This window comes from Scardinius erythrophthalmus, assembly GCF_964197995.2.
Source record: "Scardinius erythrophthalmus genome assembly, chromosome: 7".
Classification (NCBI taxonomy): Eukaryota; Metazoa; Chordata; class Actinopteri; order Cypriniformes; family Leuciscidae; genus Scardinius; species Scardinius erythrophthalmus.
Window position 1 is genome coordinate 15,175,887 of NC_138227.1, and position 22,830 is coordinate 15,198,716.

The 22,830-nt window shown below is 42.5% G+C and overlaps 1 protein-coding gene across 9 annotated transcripts in view; it reads right to left on the minus strand.

Annotated features, from left to right (window-relative positions):
- ncam1b (neural cell adhesion molecule 1b) overlaps positions 1-18,072 on the minus strand; it is a 107,914-nt gene extending 89,842 nt beyond the window's left edge. For 8 of the 9 annotated variants that reach the window (XM_081370228.1, XM_081370226.1, XM_081370225.1 and 5 more), the window contains exon 1: positions 17,809-17,995. In XM_081370228.1, the coding sequence (XP_081226354.1) occupies positions 17,809-17,860 (52 nt within the window). In that variant the 5' untranslated portion in view covers positions 17,861-17,995. Of the gene's footprint in view, positions 1-17,808 lie in introns of all 9 variants that reach the window. The other variant, XM_081370231.1, reaches the window with a different exon arrangement.
- Positions 18,073-22,830: the final 4,758 nt, after the last annotated feature.

The window sequence follows — 22,830 nt, forward strand, 5'->3', positions numbered from 1 at the left end:
CAGCCTGACGTAGCAAATTTTCTGCCATCAGACCAGAAGGGACATTCCTGATTGAGTGCCTCGTAATGCTGCCTGCTGGTCCACATAGCCACCCATTAAAAAAAAAATAACTATCCCTAAAATAAACCACTCTCTATTCACAAGTACTCTTTGAGATGCAACATGAGCATGAAGGAAGCCCCACAAAAGCAGCATGGTATTAATACTGGTATCTGCATTAGCACTAGTAATAGGGAGCTTCTTGACAAAAAGCAAGATTGTTTGTTTGCCTTATTCATTTGCGTTTCGACTGTCTCTGATGGTCTGACTGCTTGTGGACTTTTTTTTAATCAAACTCCACATGGAACATCCAGTAGAAAAAAAGACAACACGGCAGGGGTCATGGCACATCCTGATTCTGTTGGCCAAGTAAGTGTGAGGCATTTCAGGCAGGGGAGGTCACCCAGACACACTGGACTCTCCATCTGTGTGTGTTCGTGCTCGTAAGTGAGAGAGAGAGAGAGAGAGAGAGAGGGGAGGGAGGAATACAGACAGAAGGGGAGACAGCAAGAAAAAGAGGCAGAGAGGGGATGTGTGTGTGCGTCTGTGAGTCAGAGAAAGAAAGAATGAGCGAGAAAAAGAGATGAGAAAGTAAAAATACAAAATAAATAAAAAAATAAAATAAAAAAACTGTGAGACACATGGGTAGACACTCATCTTTTCAGCGTTACATGGAAAGTGCCACTCTCCACAAATGGAAAAAATGTGATTGTCCACATCAAGTCGTCACACTAAATGATTTTTTGCAAGAATGTGTGTGTGTGTGGGGGGGGGGGTGGGAGGTGGTTTGCATTTCATGCAAACACTGAAATAAATGGAAAGTGAAAAGTGTAATGGAAAGGGAAACTGGACAAGTGTAAATGCATCTGGTTGTTGAAACTACGTGTACATTTTACTCCTCCCAAAATGGTTAAAAATATACATGTGAGTGTGTTATAGGCTATATGACAACGCTACTGCAACACGCATCACCGCAGATGAGCAGTGGAGCATCTCTTCAGCAAGCCGACACGAAAACTGCCGCAAATGAAACGTCTCGGTTACGGATGTAACCCTCGTTCCCTGAGTAGGGAACGGAGACGTTACGTCGGATGCCGACGATTGGGGTTTCGCTTAGAAAGCCTCTCACCTTCGAGTATATAAAACGAGCCAATGGCAATGAAATGCCATGGGTCTGCGGAATTTGCATAGCGTATCTCCGCCCACCGCAGGGGGTATATAAGGAAGTACGCTGCAATATGCAGATATGTCTTCGCTGAGGTGCCGAGACTGAACTCAGGCGTTTTTCAGCGATACAGCGGAAGTGGCAGGAAGACGTAACGTCTCCGTTCCCTACTCAGGGAACGAGGGTTACATCCGTAACCGAGACGTTCCCTTTCGTGGTCACTCCGAGTTACGTCGGATGACGACGATTGGGGTTCCAGTCTAATCACGCCACCTCGGCTGTCATCCAGTGCCCTGCGTAAGTCTGAGCTCCCTGTTGTGAGAATAGCACGAACGAAGGAGTCCTACTTAACACAGGAATACCAAGGTACACTGGGAAGCATATCTCAGGAGAAATATGCAATTATGCCCAACCATTAAGGGGGGGACTTGAGAGACACATATGACCCAGAGGGATGCATATGGGGTATCACTGAGGTGTCCAGCCGCAGGTGGAATATTTAAACCCCAGGGGTGGCAAGGTGGCTTGCCAAGGGAAAGACACACGCTCAAAAGAGACTTATAGTGGAATACACATGTGGGGGTCGCCCAAAGGGGGGACCATGCACATGGAGGCACCTAGTCAAGCGCAAGAGCTGTGTTATGGCAGATTGGCATAACTCAGGCGTTGACGTAACCAGTGCTGGAGGAACTCAGAGCTTATCAGACTCACCTGAGAAGATGATCGCACGTATCCCGTCCGTGGAGAGGAATGGCGAGCAAGCGAAGACACCTGAGCAGAATCTAGTACCGGCTGGTTGAAGCGAGTACATGAGAAGAAACTGGCTCTACTCGGAGATTATAGAATCTCTCGAATGTGTTGGGTGTCGCCCAGCCTGCAGCTCTACAAATGTCTGTTAGCGAGGTGCCATGCGCTAGAGCCCAAGAAGAAGCCACACTACGAGTGGAGTGGGCTTTCACACCAAGGGGGCATTGACGACCTTGCTGCTGGTATGCCAAAGCAATGGTATCCACTATCCAGTGAGATAACCTTTGCTTTGAGAGAGCCTTTCCCTTCAGCTTCCCACCATAACAGACAAAGAGCTGGTCTGAGGTCCTGAAACACCGCGTTCTGTCTACGTAAGCACGAAGGGCGCGTACTGGACAGAGCAGTGCCAAGGCTGGGTCTGCCTCCTCCAAGGGCAGCGCTTGCAGGTTCACTACCTGTTCTCGAAAGGGTGTGGTAGGAACCTTGGGCACGTATCCAAGCCGGGGTCTCAGGATCACGTGAGAGTTAGCCGGCCCGAATTCCAGGCACGCTTCGTCAACCGAAAATGCCTGCAGGTCCCCTACCCTCTTGCTGGAGGCCAATGCAACCAGGAGCGCTGTCTACATAGACAGGAACTTAAGCTCCACTGATTGCAAAGGCTCAAATGGAGCACTCTGCAGGGCAGTTAGAACCACTGAGAGGTCCCAAGAGGGTACGAGGGGAGGACGAGGAGGATTTAGTCTCCTCGCTCCCCTCAGGAACCTGACGATCAGATCGTGCTTCCCCAAAGACTTACCATCGACTGCTTCGTGATGTGCGGCAATGGCGGCAACATACACTTTCAGGGTGGAGGGAGACAGCCTTCGCTCCAACCCTTCTTGCAGGAAGGAAAGCACGACACTGATCGGGCATTTCGTGGGTTCTTGATGTTTAGAAGAACACCAGTTGACGAAGAGGTTCCACTTCAACGCATAGGCATGTCTCGTGGACGATGCTCTAGCGGAAGTGATGGTAGCCACCACCGCAGGTGGTAGGGTACTCAAACCTGCCTCGTCCCGTCCAGGAGCCACACGTGGAGGTTCCAAAGATCGGGACGAGGGTGCCATAAGGTGCCCCGTCCCTGAGAAAGGAGGTCCTTCCTCAGAGGAATTGGCCAGGGAGGTGCTGTCGCGAGGAGTACTAGTTCGGAGAACCAGGTCCGGTTGTGCCAATACGGGGCAACCAAAATGACCTGCTCCTCGTCCTCCCTGATCTTGCGCAAGGTCTGCGCAAGGAGGCTCACTGGGGGAAACGCATACTTGCGTAGGCCCCGCGGCCAGCTGTGCGCCAGTGCATCCGTGCCGAGCGTGCCCTCGGTCAGGGAATAAAACAGGTCGCAAAGGGACGAGTCGTGGGAGGCAAACAGGTCTACCTGTGCGTCGCCGAACTGATCCCAAATCAGCTGGACCGTCTGGGGATGGAGCCGCCATTCTCCAGCGAGAGGCCGAACTCGAGACAGCTCGTCGGCCACCTGGTTCAGGTGTCCCGGGATATAAATGGCTCGAAGCGACCTCAGATGCTTCTGACTCCATATGAGGAGGTGGCGAGCGAGTTGCGACATACGGCGGGAGCGTAGACAACCTTGTTGGTTGATGTACGCTACTGTTGCGGTATTGTCTGATCGGACTAGTACGTGCTGACCCCTGAGCAGCGCATGGAAGCGGTGCAGGGCAAGACGTACAGCCAGCAACTCGAGGCAATTGACATGCCAAAGGCGCTGGGGTCCTGTCCAGGAGCCCACGGCAGCATGACCATTGCACATGGCGCCCCAGCCCGTGGTGGAGGCATCTGTTGATACAACAACATGCCGGGAAACTCGTTCTAAGGGCACTCCGGCCCGTAGAAAATTGAGGTTCGTCCACGGGGTGAAGGTCTGACGGCAGGCTGGAGTCACTGGGACTTGGAGCGTGCCGTGTTGCCATGCCCACCTCAGGACCCGATCGCGAAGCCAAAGCTGAAGCGGTCTCATATGAAGCAATCCCAGCGGCGTTACTGCGGCTGCGGATGCCATATGCCCCAGGAGCCTCTGAAATAGTTTCAGTGGAACCGCACTCTTGCCCTCGAATTGGCGAAGACAAGTCAGCAGTGACTGCGCGCGCTCGCTCGTAAGCTGCGCGCACATGGCGACCGAGTCGATCTCCATACCGAGAAAAGAGATCCTCTGCACGGGGCAGAGTTTGCTTTTCTCCCAGTTGACCCGAAGGCCCAGACGAGCTAAGTGCCGGAGCACTAGGTCCCTGTGTTCGCAAACCTGGCCTCGAGAGTGAGCTAGGATTAGCCAGTCGTCGAGATAGTTCAGGATGCGAACCCCGTGTTCCCGGAGGGGAACAAGGGCTGCCTCGACGACCTTCGTAAAGACGCGAGGAGACAGGGCTAGCCCGAAAGGGAGAACCGCGTACTGGTATGCCTGCCCCTCGAAAGCAAACCGTAGAAACGGTCTGTGTCGAGGTAAAATGGAGACATGGACGTAGGCGTCCTTCAGGTCGATCGCTGCAAACCAATCCTGCGGCCGTACACACTGGAGGATGTGTTTGGCCGTTAACATCTTGAACGGCAGCCTGTGAAGGGAGCGGTTCAAGACGCGCAGGTCGAGGATTGGCCGTAACCCACCGGACTTCTTGGGTACAATGAAGTAGGGGCTGTAGAAGCCGGACTTCATCTCGGCTGGAGGGACAATCTCGATCGCACCCTTCGCCAGTAGGGTGGCGACCTCCGCTCTCATGACAGGGGCATTGCCCCCGACCATAGTGAAGCGGACTCCCCTGAAGCGGGGAGGAGATATCGCGAACTGAATCGCATAGCCGAATCTAATGGTTCTCGCGACCCAGCGGGACAGTCTGGGAAGCTCTAGCCAGGCCTCCAGAAAGTGCACCAGCGGGGGTCATACGAACCACAGACGTACCGTCGGTGGGGCAGCGAGGCGGAAAGACCGGCACCGGCGAGGGTGGCATAGCGGCCCTGTGCGGGGGCACGGTCATAAACCGCATCCTGCCAGAGGAGGCCAGGGGAGGGCGCGCGTCCCACGGGGGCGTGCTCTGGCAGGGGTCTGGCGACAGAGGGGGGATGAGAGGAGCGTGGCCCGTGGGCGGCGCGTGCTGTCATCCACTGCCTCTTAAAGCTCAGAGAAAGAGCATCAGTTCTTTAGAACAACATTCTCCCCCAGCCCTCCACTGGGGGAAGGAGTGGTCCTGCTCCCAACTCCCCGAAGAACTGAGCCCTAACTCCAAGCTGCCCATCTCAGGAGTGCTGCTTAGCCAGGTGTTAGCCGGCTAAGGGGCAGAGACAGGCAGTGCCAGCCTCCAGCGACCTCCTCGTGCTCGGACCGGTGAAGGCTCGAGGGAAGGAGCCGCATGGAGGTGGCGTCGGCGGGAAGCGGACTAAGCAGACCACACCAACGGATGACCGTCAGTGCATAGCCTCAGTACGCATCTGGAGTGATCGAAGACTGTTGGGCGCAGTCCTCAACCACACCGCCGACCAGGCTGCCCGCCTCAAGGGTGCTGCTTAGACTGACGTGGCAGTCTAAGGGGCGGAGACGGGCAGCGCCACCCTCCTGCGACTTCCTCCTACTCAGAGCTGGTGAAGGCCCGAGGGGAGCAGCCGCATGGAGGGGGCCTTGGCGGGAAGAAGACTAAGGAGACCGCACGGATGGATGACCATCGGTACAGAACCTGAGTCTGCTTCAGGTGGCCGAAGCCACCCGCCAAAGAGCTCAGCCTGGGACATGGGGGAGCTGAGAAAATTAATTCTCAGACCCTACCACATCAACCTGGCTAAGCCCATGTCTGGACCACATAGTGGACATCACCTGACCCAGGATCACGCAGGTACCGATGTCGCCCGAGAGCGAGGTCAGTAGTGTGCGTGGCGGAACAACCAGGCCGGGCATGGGAGGCATAGCGTCCCAGCATAGGGGCGTGGTTAAAATTTTCCGCGTTCTGCCAGGGTTGGCCAGGGAAGGACTAGCGTTCCACTGCGGCCGGTTCGACAGAACTCCCGGGACAGCACTGCATCGAAGGCGCAGGCGACACACAGTACTGCATGACCGTGCCACGATAGTGACGGGGAACATACAGACCATGATCACCATGCGATCGAAAGCAGCGAAGGCGGAGGACACCCGCGAGCCGCGAAAGTCACGTGGAGTCTCGCGCAGCGCATGCGTCCTGATGCACGTCCGGGAGAAGCTTACAGCGCTCGGGGGGAGGGCGGGGCCACTCCAGCCGATGCTTTCAGCTGCCCGGGAAAGCATGGCTGACAGCTCTGGATCGGTCCCGGCAACGATGGCACTCCCGTGGGAGGCAACGCAGTCGAAACTTCATTTCCAGAGGAATCAAGCCCACCTTGTGATGCTGTGAGTGCATGGTCTGCGATGTGGAGGGGGGTGTGGCCCGAGGAATTGACTCGTCGGTTGTTGTGCCACACCAAACCCTCAGATCACCCTGGCCACCAGCCAAAGTATCTCTTCTCGAGGAAGAGATAAATTGGGGTGTGGCAGAGGGGACTCTACTCACATGGAGATCATTGAGTCTTGATCTATAAACATCGCGATGGTCATGTTCCCTTCTTTTTCTTTTTTTTTTTTTTTTAGTTTATTTTTTTTGCAATGAAAACATGACTCATCAACGAGCGCTGCCAAGCGTGATAAAGCCCAACACGCAAAACAGCGCTCGCGACCGTTAGGCAGATGACCGCACAGTGCGCACACACATCCAGAAAATACACGGGCGAACCGTCTTGAAAAAGACGTGCCGCGTGCAGCTCTTTTAGAGAGTGGAAAAGCTCAGCAGAGTGCTGAAGCGCCCAGGGAGAAACACACTCACTGTCGGCAGATTACTGCACAAATCAGCAGCAGGAAATGCGATCTCGCTGGAAAGCGCCGTCACACAAACACACTGAAGAGCCGCTCGTCTCGAAGAGATTTGAGATGACACTCAAAAGGCTTGTGGAGTGAAGTACTGAACTTGGCTCCGAAGCGAAAACATATCTGCATATTGCAGCGTACTTCCTTATATACCCCCTGCGGTGGGCGGAGATACGCTATGCAAATTCCGCAGACCCATGGCATTTCATTGCCATTGGCTCGTTTTATATACTCGAAGGTGAGAGGCTTTCTAAGCGAAACCCCAATCGTCGTCATCCGACGTAACTCGGAGTGACCACGAAAGGGAACTGAAAGTTCAGCATTGCAGACGCTCATCATGCAATCATCATCTTTAAAATCAGTGAGACTAAATTATCTTACCAGTGCTGATGCTGCTCTCTCTCCTACTCTTTAATCTTGAAATTAGCTGATAAATAAAATGCAGCTCATATCCGTTGCTTCCGTTGACGTGAACCCTGTCAAATTTGCATATAGCACGATAATTGAAGATCGGATTTGTATTCGTTTTGCGGACACACATTTATGTGGCCAAATGTAAATGGAACAGTTTTAACAATTCAGATAGCTATCCGATCAGTAAAAACGCATGACATGACCAGTTGTGAAAAAGACCCATATGTATCATAAAAATAAAAATAAATTATCATCATTTCGCAATAAATAGGATAACAGGGGTCAGGGCTGAAGTTTGGGACACATTTATGTCAAAAACTTCGAAACATTTTAATAATCAGTAATTAAAACATATCTTAGTAAAGTGATCTGAATATGCTGTAAAATGTTATTTCTTGGATATAGAGGAGATCAAGACCTCAAAAAGTGTCAAATGCAGGCCAACCACACACTATTTTGCAAGTGAGTTTAATTTTGAAAAAAAAAAAAAAAAAAAACATTAAGACACCAAAGTGTACCGTATTTATGATAAGTGCCACCTACTGTCTGGTTTTGAGACGCAATAAAATAATAAAATAGTAATAAAAAAGCAAACAATACTGAGGTTAACTATGGTTTTAGAAATAGTACAGCTGTAAATGCCTGCAAGGACAAATAACTTTGAAAATGCTTCAGAAAGAATTAGGCAAATGCAAAGAAAAGAAAACAGAAGGCTCAAGTGACCCTTGAAACACAAACTCAATGTTGCTCATTCCACATGCGAATCGTGTAGCTATGTGATAGTTAGCCATTTTTCACTTACAAAATACAACCTCTAATTGCATTTCTTAATTCAGTTTCTCAATATTTTTCAGCAGTAGACAGATGCTATAAAGACATCAAGCACTGTGGAAGAATTAAAACCAACCCTGCAAAGAGAGAACATGCCCTCGGGAAAAAAGAAGCTAGTGAATAAATCAGAACCATTAATGAAGAAAAAAATACTGCCAGAACTGATGTTTTTGACTGCAATGTGTGCAATACATTTGGATCATTATGTATTGTGATTCATTTAACTTGATATTATTCATATTTTGGTTGAATTCTTACATCCTTAGTGTTTTAATTATATTTAATTTTATTCCATGGTCTGTTTGAATGTTTGATTCAAATTGGCTGGAATGGTGTATTAAAACAGTTAAATGCACAGGTAGTTCCAGTCAGTTTAAAATCACTGCTCTGTATCAATCAATGTATGCTTTTATTGAAGCACACACACACATATTTTAGTAACACTTTGTTTTACAGTGTCATTGTTACACGTTACATCTAGTCACTGTAGAAATAACTGTAAATTATGCATAATTATTTGCATGTAATTAACCCTAAACTAAACCCTCATCCTAACAGTAAGTACAAGTTAATTATTATAACTCAGTACTTAAATGTATAATTTCACTGTAACACAGACACAGCCAGTGTCCACCCACTACTATTGTATGTTTCTGTCAATGGATACGCTCCACATGTGTTTCACGTGAGAGTAGCTGTCCAATCAGCTGTTAGTATGTAAATCTGTTGCTGACATCATCACAGGTCTTCACGTGCTGGTGTGTGGGCTGGAGACACGCCGCTGATAGAGACTCTGCCTGCATCAAAGCCTATTTATCTCCTGTCTGGGAACATTCTGGCTTCCCAATACATTACAGCAGCTATGGTGAAAAAAAGTGGACAAAACAGTCACTCTTCTAAACTTTGTTCGATGCGAGTGCCAAATGCTCCATTTACGCCGTCATCACCCGGGTGTTGATAGTGCGCGAGCACAGGTGAGACCAAAACAGCACACATTACCTTCTGTGTGGAAGCAGACACTCAGTGTTAATTCAGACAGGCACAATACAATGATGAAAGCCCTGGGCAGGGCTTGACAATAAGGGGTGCCCGATGGCCCAGGGCCAGCGTGAAAGACACTCGGGACAGTGATGCATCATCCCAAAGTTTATCATTTGCGCGTTTAAGCTTTTCCAATTTTCCCAATTTAACCATTCAAGTGCATGATAACTTGCGAAAGATGCTAAAGAGACTCTCAAGCACTGTGTGAGAAGTTTTGTCAGCCAATACGAAGTTGGGTTCGCTTTCAAGTTTTACTAAACTTAAACAGACAAATTCACACAAAAATTGTGTCAACATGCCCATCTTGGCAAGTATCCTAGTAAACAGTCGGGTATGCCTTAAGTGAACAGTCGAAAAAGACAACGCATGTGTACAGTATTAGTATATTGGATCCGTGCATTGGTCTTAAAGTGACAGCAGCCTAATATCCCAGCCACTGTCTGTGTTTTTAACGTTAAAGTCCCCGTGAACCGGAAGTTGCAAACAACTTTTCTCCAGTGTTGTGACGTATTTCCAAGTGAAAAGGAATATTGAACAGAGGGCAGGGTTTTACTCTAGCGCTCCTCCTCTCCATCTCTCACTCATAGCAGACTAACGGTTTGAGGGGAGTTGTTAAGCGTTTTCAACCCAAGCCGTCAAACTGGCGTCATCAGAAAAGGAACACCATTCCAGACCGGAAGTAACTTTTCAGACTCTGATTAAAGATTACCACAGCAAACAAGTTTTTTCTGCGTATTAACTATTAGCACGGATTAATTGTTCACCACAAGACTAGTAATATGCGCTAACAAAGTATAGGGTCAATTTTGATTTCATGACGACTTTAAATCAAACAGAAGAATCACTCACGGCTCTTGACTGAATAACTTTTGTAACTTTAATAAGGGTTCATCTTTATTTAATTTTGTTAAGATTATATACAGTTATTTTATATTTGATTACTTTATTCAATTTCTGTACCTGAAAACTACCGTTAGACCTATCTGAAAAACCTGAAAAGCATTGTTTTTTTTATTTGTATTTTTCCTCTGTTGTATTTATTTGTGCTATTGCTTGTAGTTAGATTTTTTTGTTCTTATTTTATTTTTCTTTATTTTGTATTTGACAGAAGTCCTTTTTTCCTGAACACAGCACATACCGAACCGTACCGAAACCCTAAAACCGTGATACAAACCGAACCGTGAGTAATTTGAACCGTTACACACCTAATTCAAATAGGAAAGAGATATTTTAAATTGCAATAATATTTAATAAAACTAATGTTTTTAACTTTGATCAAACAAATCCAGCATTGGTATACAAAAATATTCTTTCAAAAACATGTTACGGATCCCAAACTTTTGAACAGAAGTACATATCATTATGGACAAGTTTGGATACAGAATAATTTAGTTTCTAATCTGCTTTTACTAATTGTGCTTTTCAAAGCATTGCATTTTTATCAGTGGTTTTAACACTCTGAAACACCTCTGAGTTGAAGGATAGCATATACCACTGAACCGGAGAGCTTGACAGTAATTATTTGCCAGTGTTCAGGCCAACACTATTAGACCAGGTGCAAAACAAATGTACACTATCCTTGACAGAGGCTACATTTCAACAATCTCTTACTGAATAACAACAACAGCCACATCACTGAAGCCACCCATTTGTTTGGAAACCTTTAGAGAAATGACAGCACATCGAAAAACAGAAGTCATAAATAATATTCATTACAGGTGATGTGTTAAGGTAAAGGGTTGGTCTCATTAAGCAAGAATATGCTGCTGTTCCTCCAGCATTCTGCAGGCCTAAATCTGCCAGCTATACTCATAATCAAAGGTTAGGCCAAGCAGAAGAGCTACATCCCAGGGAGCCATTTAGTCAAACAGGATGTCCCGCACAACTCAGGGCTCATTCCCAGACATTGCCATTTACTACTGGCCATGCAACTCCCATCCAACATCACTGTGAGAGGCACATCCATCCCTATTCCATCACAGACACTAGCTCATTTAATAAAACCATCATTGTATAGCATTGGCATCAGTGATAAGTCATATGCTTTTAAAACAACATCTGCAGCTCTCTGGGAAATACTGTAATCTTGGAAGTTTAAAACCATCTACTGGGACACAACATGTCAGACAGGATAAGTATGTGACCTCTGTTGTACCACACAATCCCGGCTGAAGGCTTTACGGTTTCAATGATTCAGTTGCACATATGGGTAAGCCCTGTACAGGAACTCACCACCAAATGGTGTAGAAACGCTGAATGTAACACACTTTTGCCCCTGAAGGCCTTCCTGGATTATCCAGTTTATGACATATGCTATAGCTACACTATTTGAACCTTGAAATAGAAACAGGTGACCAAGAAAGACCTCTTGGGGGAAAAAAATGGTTAGACAGTTCACAAGACAACATGCCCGGACGACGCGTATCATGATATGATACAACAAAATCAATGATTCATTGATCAATGATGAACCTTGTTCTTATGAGCAATGAGCATGTTAAAATTAATCATTTGAGTGGTTATTTTTTTAATGTTTTATAATATATATATACAGTGCTATGCATAAGTTTAGACACCCATGCTAAAGTTGACTAAAAAGTGGAATAAAAAAATCATCTTTTGGAAATTGAACTTAATGCCTTAATTTAAAAAATTAGGAAAAATCCAACCTTTAAGGACACAAATTTTCTTTGTGAATGAATAATGTATTGTAAAAAAATAAATGTTCTTCCTTAAAATACAGGGTGCATAAGTTTGGACACGCCTTAAATTCCCATAGAGGCAGGCAGATTTTTATTTTTAAGTTTTTTATTTTATTTATTTTTTAGGATACTATGCATCCTGATAAAGTTCCCTTGGCCTTTGGAATTAAAATAGCCCCACATCATCACATAGCCTTCACCATACCTAGAGATTGGCATAAATCGTATTTATTTACGATACATTATTCATTCACAAAGAAAATTGGTGTCCTTAAAGGTTGGATTTTTCCTATTTTTTTAAATTAAGGCATTAAGTTCAGTTTCCAAAAGATGATTTTTTATTCCTCTTTTAAGTCAACTTTAGTATGGGTGTCTAAACTTCTGCATAGCACTGTATATATATATATATATATATATATATATATATATATATATATATATATATATATATATATATATATATATATATATATATATATATATATATGTATCTAGTATGTATGTATGTATGTATGTATGTATACAGTGCTATGCAGAAGTTTAGACACCCATACTAAAGTTGACTTAAAAGAGGAATAAAAAATCATCTTTTGGAAACTACAAACTGCTTCACTGCTTCATAATATAAAAAAAATAAAAATAACGGCAAGTCAAAGTCATGTGGTTTATCAACAATATAGCCTACAGAAAAATACAGGCAAATTATTTTTATAAGATAGGCTACAACAGGATCAATGACCCTCGATTGTGTGGATGTATTAATTTATTAATGAAAGTATTAAAAATTACAAATGAAATGCAATTTATACTTTGGTCAATGACTTATTTGAGCATGTTTTGAATTTCTGAATTAAAATTTATTTTGATGATCTTTTATCAATATTTCTTACAAAAAAGTTCTGAAAAAAACGATTAAGATGTTTACACTGGCATTCTGGTTTAAGGAAAATATGTTATTATTACACATCTAGCTTATGGTTACACCACATGACGTTTTTAAAAACATTAAATTGAAACGTTTCTTGAAAACATTTTTAAAAGCCATAGAAACACAACAAGAACGCAAAAAAGTGAATTTCTAAGAACACGTGTTTTAAACTAGATTTTTGGACACTCATATACCATTGACCTAACACTGGATTATGGTTGAAGGCAAAACAAACAGAAATCTAGGCTACTTTTTGGGACATACTGCAAATACAGACACAAAATATTTGACGTTCCTATGAAACGTCAAACAGATGCACAAATCTCATCAGCGATGAAATAGATTCTCACCGTGTCACACTTTATGCATGACATCCCTCTGCGCGCATTTGTGTGGGTGTACGGTGGTAATGATCAAGGGAAATTGATCTGTCAGCACAACATCTGTCCTGTTAAATCCTATTTTCTTTAGGCCACATCCCTTCAAATTCAGATTCGAGGATGTGAGATCAGCCTGTCTTGTTTCCGGATCAGTGGCGGTGCTGTGGGTTACATCATATTTATTGTTTTTGTCTTGCTCGGGCCCTTAGAGTCAGGGCAGGCTATCTCTAGCACAGCTAATTAAAAGCCCAATAAGAGCTTAACTGCATATCAGGAGATTACATCACAAAGATGACTCATGCCCACAGCCTGGGGGAGTGCATCATGTGACCGCAGGGCTCCGCCCATCTAGTCTCTCAGATGACACTGATGAGGTCCCAGAGCATCTCCAGAAGAACAGCCTCTCATCATCAAAACAATGACATAAGGGGAGGGGATGCACGGCAAGCATCACCATTGCTCATTTAGCTTTATCAAATTTCCTCACACAGAATTAAACTTTATCCTACGCTAAGGATGTGATGATACCTGAAATCTCACATTTTCATCTGGCTCAAAATAAAACAGAAAAAAAAAGAATTGTAAACCTTATGCGGCAGAAAAACAAGTGCGTAGCCATCTTTAGATTTTTGTCTTTGAACTTCCGTTTTAGCGGTAGCTCTGTATATTTCTACGGCATCACTGTCGAAGAGTATTTAGCTGGTGAATTGGATTTAACTGTAGAGCTAACTAAAGTTATCATGGCCACTGTAATGTTTGAAGCGGATGGAAGATTTTAAAATGAGCGGTTCATTCATTAATCCGTAAGATTTTAACTTAAACACGCGCTGCGAAAATAAAAACCGGAAGACAGTACACTGAAAAGGGGCGGGGCTACATAATGTCTATAGAGAAAAGAATATTGAGATTTTGGAGTGGGCTTCTGTTTTGACTTGAACTAAACAACCACATAGCAACCAACCAGAATATCTAAACCACAAAGACAGACACCCATAACACCCTGGCACTGTGGTAGAGTCTATCGAACTGGCTATTTCTTAAAGGGATAGTTCACCCAAAAAAATTGCTCATTATTGGGGATGCTTAAATTGATTAATCGATTCACCAGTGCTATTGATCTGCATTACCAAACGTGGATGTTTTACACCAGAAACAAACACTGATGTACTATTTTATTTAATACTGTGAAGCTGCTTTGATACAATCTGTATTGTGAAAAGCGCTATATAAATAAAGTTGACTTGACTTGACTTGACTATTTACTCACCCTCATGTCATTCCAAAACCAAACATGACATTCTGAGTTGATGCATTTAAGAAAAATAGACAAGCAGCCCAACATGGTGACAATTAAAGTGCATCCGTCATGTAAACAATACAAAACGTTTGCCTATATATGTGATTGTGAATCAGTGCCCATACAAGCTATTTTGAACAAATGTGCATAAATAGGCTATACTGACACTTAAGAGATCTCCATAAATCAAGCCAAATCAGCCTATATTGTCATAATATTATATTTAGGGATATTTTAGCGGATTCACTCTGCATTTAAATGTGGTTGCCTCTCCTGAAGCTCAGCAGTGACATGGCCGTTGGTAAATAAAACTTTTATTCTAATTGCAAATAGAATGGAGAAAGCAAGCAAAAAGTGCTCCCTTGATGACTGATGCTGCCAATCACTTCAGTTGCAGCACGCAAAAACGATGCTGTGCTCAACGCTGCAAAAAACGTTGAAATATTATAAACATTTGATGGTCTTCAGTGAACACAAATAAGCCTGGGACCGTTTGAAAGCAGCTGCCTATCAGTGGGTACCGTATTAAGTCAAAATAGTCTCTTGGCTATTGGACCTGCAGTCTACTGTGTCTACTGATTCCCGACCTGCATTAAGTCCACACAACCAAAACTTAATCAAAATCTGAAAATTTGCTTCCGCTCTGGAATGGCGTTCCCTCTCTGATGACATCAGTTTGTAGCCTGGCAAGCCAGACCTCCATCAAGATGTTAGGTCTGGCAACTCACCATAGACACGGCTCAAATTCCCTCTGCGTGCAATAGGACAGCGCTTCAACCAACCAGAGCGTTTTCCCAACAGCAGAGATAGTTGATAGATTCAACTTTTGGCCGGCAAAACTACGAACACATCTTCCCTTTTTAAGAATGACATAAGTGCCATTCTTTGCTCTTTTCTCAAAGAAAAACTTAACTCCAAGTCCTCCAGAGTCGCGGCCAAAGCCGATTCGAAAGACTGTTCGCCAGCAGCAGCAGTCATTCTTTGTTTTCAAGTAGCAGGGAACCGTCGCAACTCTGTCGTCATTATGTTAAGCCCGCCCCGCCTACTCTATACACGATGTGATTGGCCTGACCCAATTTAGGTTTTTACAGCTCCGAAAGTCAACGGAGAGTTGCTAGACTACCCTGGCTGCAAAGGGTGCGTCTAGATTTCTAGGCTAGTCAGTTTGACTGCTTGGGTGGAATATTCTTAACCTCTTCCCTCTAATCGTCAGTATGCTATGAGCAGAGATGGAGAGGAGGTGCGCTAAAGTAAAACCCTGCCCTCTGTTCAATATTCCATTTCACTTGGAAATGCGTCACAACACTGAAGTAAAGTTGGTTTACAACTTCCGGTTCACGCGGACTAAGTACTTAGAGAGCGTAGAGAGATCAACTCGATGGTATCATTCACGATGCTTCATGTGAGTGGGCGGAGCTAAAGAGTGTTGCTTTTGTCTACTCTCCGATTAGTGGAATTTTCTGTACAGCATGTACAGGGTAATGTCGATTTTCACCAGGAATTCCACTGTTAAACACCATTATTTAAAAAATAAACTGAACTATTATGGGCTGATGGCTTTAGCATAAGCAAATACGAAGGAATACCTGTAGCTCAAAGTAGGTCTGTCTTTAAAGGTTTGTTATTGTTCAAACTCAATTTCCTTATGGAGAAAATTGTAGGCCAATGTAGTTAGTAGTCTTATAAGCCAAGTGTTTCTGCGGAATTTAGGTTAAAAGTTTCACATTACTTTAAGAGATTTTCCTGTTGTTGTTTTTTTTCAATACCATAACATACAGTTATGATACATCAAACATGGACTTTCAAACCAATTAAAAACAAACAAGGACTACAACTACCAGATGTGAGTTTACATGTTTGACAAATCAGACAACTGTTAGTACTGACATAGCCTACGTTTTGTAGAAACACAATCAAAATTCACATTTGAGGTATGAAATCAATGTATGGAGCCCTAAAAGGGACATGGTATAGGACACAAAAAAGTTTTGAGACGGAACACAAAGTTTCTCTAGGGAACGCAAACCTTTTGCAAAATTAGGCAAAAGAATTATATTTTGTTTCCCGCCCATTCATATATTATTTTTTCTATCACCATGTCCCTTTAGGGGCTCTGTAGAAATGTCATTTATGTTGTAGAACAATATGAGGAAGTCTCTCGAAGTAATGTTAACCACTTATTTTATTTCGCTCATAAACACCAAACACTAAAAGCCCATAGGGAATCTATTGTAAATTAGGGCCCATCCCAATACCCACACTTGTGGTCTTGGTCACTTGAAAGCATGTGCATGGCACACCACTGAAAGAAAGTGCAAGACTGTCCTAGGTCTGAAAAATGCCACAGCTCAGTGCCCTTAACACACACTAAATCCACTCCAATCCACACAACCTCTCAGCGCGGTTTTTGAGGCTATGCATATCCCATCATTCACCATGTTCAGGAACTCATGTGGACACTTTCCAGTGTAAGTTAAATTAATCATACATTACATAAAATTTGGCAGTAAAATGTAGAGTTGCACATAAATAAAAAATAAAACCTCAAATAGAAACCTAACAGTGAAATAAAATAATGTAAAATTTAGCATAATTACTAAAAACGAATGGATATAAAGTAAAATTAATAAATGAATTAATTTATAGACAAAAGCAATGCAAATTAGCCATACATTATATCAAATGACTTCTGAAGAACAGTGATAACACACTTCATAACTGTAATGTATTTGGGATTCCTTGTTGCATGATGTAATACACAAAACAGGTTAATTACATCATTTACAGTTCCCGCCCAAACTCGCTGATTGGATCCTTCTCGACTCGTGCAGCAGGTGGACTGCCAAGAAATTCATCCCACCACAGTCCCATAAGGATTTAGAAAGGATCAATTCAAATCAGTGCGATTCTTTCGAATCCTTCTGCTATCCTATAGACGCTTTAACGCAGAGCACAAAGTACAGGACTGCTTATAATATTAGCTCAGATAATCCTGTCTTCTTAAAGGACAGGTTCCATTGTCAAAGCCAATGGGGTAGCCTAGCAAATTAACGTTAGCTCATAACAAACAGTCCCTATAAACTGTATTATAAGAATACCTGCGTTAGCAAGCAAGCAAAGTAAACAACACATTGCCTCTCTCACATACTGTTACAGAAACATACGCAACAGTGCTGATCAATGAATGAGCACGGGAGGATTCAAACAGGTCCACAGATGCACCTGCCACCGACACTAACGTACATCACTGACCATAAAAGTAGAATGCAAATCAGAAATATGCACAAAACCCAAGCTATTTATTATATAACAGTTTGTATTTTGTGTACGGTTACTGCATAACACTTGAACGCGGTCTTACCTGCGCTGCCAAAGAAAAGAAGCACCAAGATTATCGCCTTGGTCGGAAACATTTCAATCCCTTTATGAAACACAGTGTGTTTACTGTTTATTATTGTCTTTCGATTCTTGAAATGAAGAATTCGTAATCCGTAAAATTAAGCCTGCGAAGTTCCCACGAAGTTTTCTGGATGGGACGCGAATATGTACGAGGATTCTGACCGTTAGACAGTATTGATATTTTTGCGGTTTAAATTCGCGTGCCCATATGTCGCGCGCTGAGAATGAGAGACAAGAGCGCGTGCACACGCAGCTTCAAGATGCACGCGAAATAATCCGCCCAATCAACGGCGCCTCTGAGGAAAGACAACGATATCATCAAATAATGCACTGAACCCAGCCTGGAAACTAAATACGACTACCACATACACCTAGACTGCCCAGAGAAATGAATGGAAGAGGGGTCGATTTATAAACAAATATTTTTTTCACATACAGTAAGCTATTTCGGGTAAATTTAATAGACACGAATATTTAAAGTGATAGTTCACGCACAAATGAAAATGCTGTGTCCATATACTCTCATGTGTTGCTGTATAATTTTCTTTCTCCTGCGCATAAAAGCGGAGATATTACGCAGATTCAGAATGTCAATTTCGGTCACATTCACTGCTGATGTATGGAGAAAGATGCATGGTGACTCAGTCCTTTGGCTATTCACTATAACAACATGATGAAGGAAATTACGACAGTTTATTATTGGGATAACTGTTCTTTTAAGACACCTTTTGGTAAGGAAAAATAAAATTTGGCATTCATCTTTTCTCGATGGATAATCGTGTAGATAATGTGCAGGCGGTGCCCCATTTTGTCATTCTGGAAATAATGATCTCCCTCATGCATCAGTTCACTGATGTTTCCTTTATCTCTCTATATCCCGACCCATGCAGTGCTAAAGAGGAACTGCTTTTCACTGTGGCTTTTGAAATGGATCCATGGACTTTTAGAGAACAATGATCATTTAAAAGTAGAATACAAGTAGCCAATTTAAAGCCTTGCTTAGGAGCTGGCCAAGTGTTTTAGTTTAAGTGAGAATTGCAGTATTGTCCTCATGCATTGCACATTATTTGCAATGATGATATTTGATTCCCCCAGTCACACACACAAGGCACCTTTACACAGTTGAGGTATAGGCAGACCTACATTAAACTGTTACTTTCAGAGCATATTAGACTACATATTCATATTTATTGTCATGATGTCATATATAATGTTATACTTTTATAACAATTATGTTTTTCCAATATGTATAGCTACTGCCTTTTTTGTGGTGTAAAAACACCAACAGAAACAATGTATGGGAAAAAAGCCAACTGAAAAGAGCGAGGTGAAACAAAATAGTGGTTCATCATCATTATCTTAATCTTCTTCATTTGGCTATCATCACTATAGAACAATTTGAGTACAATTCCTGGACAATGTTACTTTGTTAGTAAAGATCTCAAAGGCTATCAGATTACCACCAGGAGCAATCACGTCATTAAAAGTGGGTGTCATTGTCATTTGAGACATCTTGCATGGTATAGTAACCTTCTTTGTGTGTTTTCCGTGCAATTGTGATTGTTTCTTTGTACACCATAGAATGCAATAGGTGTGTCTTTTCTGCCTCCCACATTTTCCTCTGCCTGAAAATAAGCAGATATAGGCCTACTCTTTCTGTCATCCGGTTCTAGTAACAACCTTCAGAACTGTCACATGCAGTTCACATGCACAGCATATATTTGGCCTGTATGTAATTCTATTTTGCAGTTACAGCCAAACAAGCATATATATTTTGGTACTTACTGTTAGCAATAAACATTTTCACATAGGCAGCAGATTAGATATGCATTGGATTTGCTTGCATTATGTATTTTATAGTAACGTAGAATGAAAAAATATATATTGCATATTGATGCAACAGCCTGAGAGATATGGGGGAAATAATTTAGCTTTAAAAAAACAATTGTAGTGGTTTAAAACAGTCAGTTTGGAAACTCTCTTATTTGCATTTCCACAGAGGAGCTGGCAAGAGTTGTACAGATGGCACTAACTGCAAAAGGAAATGTGTTTCTGCCAAAGTTTTGTTTGATGAGTCCTCAAGTAAGAGAATAGCTAGCTTACATTTCATGCTTGGGCAAGAGAATTAGTGTTGACAATAGCATTCATCAATGTCACGCTTAATATGGCTGTTCCAGTGATCATTTAATTTCTGTGTGTGACAGTTATTCTAACACAAATAGTCTATTCCTTCTCATGTGATAATTTTTCTAACATTATTAATCGTGCAATTGGCTTGGAGAGAATGGGTGAATGCGGTGAATGATGAATTGTTTGTATCTGCTGACATCTGCTGGTCGGGTCATATAGGCTACCCCAGCACGATCCTGCCATTTGGTATATTTTCATGTAGAGGGCAGGCTTGTAACGTATTTAAAAAAAAAGAGAAAAAAAGAAGAAAAAGTGAAAAGTGACGAAACGTGACGTGTAGCCAAATAGGTGTCCCATACTCGAAATTTGTCCTCTGCATTCACCCATCCAAGCGCACACATAGCCTATTGGACACACACACACACACACACACACACACACACACACACACACATCGGATTGGCTCCTTTACAAGAACACAAGAAGAACTGAAAGATATGGGCAACAGTATTGATTTTAAATTTTGCTACAGATTCTTATGTTCCAGATAAACAGTCTTTCAATAGCCTACTGAGTGAATCAACAGTTCCTCTTGGGTTGTGCTTAGCAGCATGTAGGCTAATTATATAAACGTTAATTCGCTTTTAACGTTAATTTTAAGGGATTTTATAGTATAAGTGTAACTGTCACTAAATAAAGGCAGCTTGCAATCCCATCAAATTAGGCTAATGGACCACTTGCACTGAACTTGGCGCACTTCCGTTTGGAAATAGTAGGCTATCTCACTTATTTCCGGTTATGTTTACTTTCAATGTACTGTGGTCAATGAGCCACATAAAATGAGTGTCTGCAATAAGATTTAAAAATGTTGGCATTTTTATTGACAGGAGAGGGATATTATGATGTTTACTATGTCCAAACTCATCAGAACATGAACATGAATCAAACCAAGCCGATCTGAAAGAGCTGCGGCTGCAGCTGTTAAAAATACGCCATTATTTCAGTGTCAATGTGTACGTCTAAACCAGTGACCAGTGTATGAGAACAGACAGATGAATAACATAAGTACGAACCACGAACATGTATTTATTTGGATGAAATATTTTAGTAATTCTGTGTCATATTTCAATGTCAATCTTTTTACTATTTACATGTTTATGCCCAAAATGCTTATTAATATCCAAAGTAGTTGACTGCCATTCTCCTCTACGCTGTGTGCCTTACTGTTGAAGATTAATTAAATAGCCTATTTAACATCGTTACAGGCACCTCGCGAGCATTCATTCATTCATTCATTCATTCATTCATTCATTCAACTATTTTAAAATACATGGAATAAAGCACCAATGCACTCAAGCAATACTTTTTATTAGTCAAATTAATTTAAAAATGTAAACTCAACAGGTATAAAATATAAGTAGGCTAAGAGAAAAACACTATTAATGAGAAGACGAGCATTGCTGCAGGTTAGTGGATAAATATATTTAGCCTATTATTATTCAGAATGCACAGTTGGAAATAAAATATATTTATTAGGAACATTTCAACAGGCTCAAGATAATTCATACAGAGATCATTATTCATTGTTTTAATCAATTGGCATCCATAAAACGTAGTGATAATCTGCATTCTCATTATGTGCGCTGAACGCTCTAACCGGAAACTACCGATACACTAAGTAGAACGCGGAAGTAGTTGTGCAGGTAGTAGTCCATTATGACAAATGTCTGTTTTTCTTCAATTTCACTCCTCAGACTTTTAATATAATGCATTTTGTTTGTTTGTTTGTTTGTTTGCCATTTGTTTAGCTCTCATAAACTCCTTTCTAGGATACACCCTCATCACACATACATTGGCATTTCAGACATGTATGCAATTTATGATAATCATAATTGGAGCTACTTTTAATTGTAAACAGTTTCAAGATTCTTTGGATTTTCTGTATGTTCTGAGCACAAATATCTTGCAGTCATTTTCATTTTCAAGCTAATAAATTCCCCTGTTTGTAGAGATAAACGCCTAATGTAATGATGTTTTCCGGAGAAGAATCGCCCCACTGTGACAAATGAGAGAGCTGAATTACTGCCATTGGATGTAGCTGCAATACGACTGTCTAATAAAAAATGAACCAAACAACAGAATCCATTACATGCCTCTAAATGCCTTGATTCAAAAAAGCAAATTGGAATAAACAATTTTAGTTTGATTATGGTTTCTTGATTTCTACTTTCTTGATAATGCAAATTAAAGTCTGAAGTGTAGGCTGGTTGACAATAGAAAGTGACATAAAAGGCTTGTGATTCTTAGTTTGGATTTATATACAATAGACACGGTTTTCCATGACAAAAGGTTTAACGCGCACAAACACGTTATCAATAAATGTATCTGCTCTTTGTTTGCACAATCATAGCGTTTCATTACAATCCGGGATAATACTGAAATGTGATGTTCTTTTAGGTTAGATGTTCTTATTGGGATTAGGCCTAATCTATAGCATTGATATTAAATGTTTTTTTGCTTTTGTTTATTTATTTTTTTGAATATTGTTTTTTTTTTGGTGATTTTTGCCTTTATTGTGACAGGAGAGTATAGAGTGAACAGGAAGCGAGGTGGGAGAGAGACGGGGGACAGGAAACGTCCACGAGCCGGGACTCAAACTCGGACCGCCCAACGGCGCTACATGTTGGCGCGCTGACCAAGTGGCCATCGGTGCCGACAGTTTATGCCAGGAATAAATTGATGTGTTTTCCTGAAAGCAGACATATTATGCCCTTTTATACAAGATCAGGTGTCCCTAGAATGTGTCTGTGAAGTTTCAGCTCAAAATACCCAGCAGATTTATTATATCATGTTG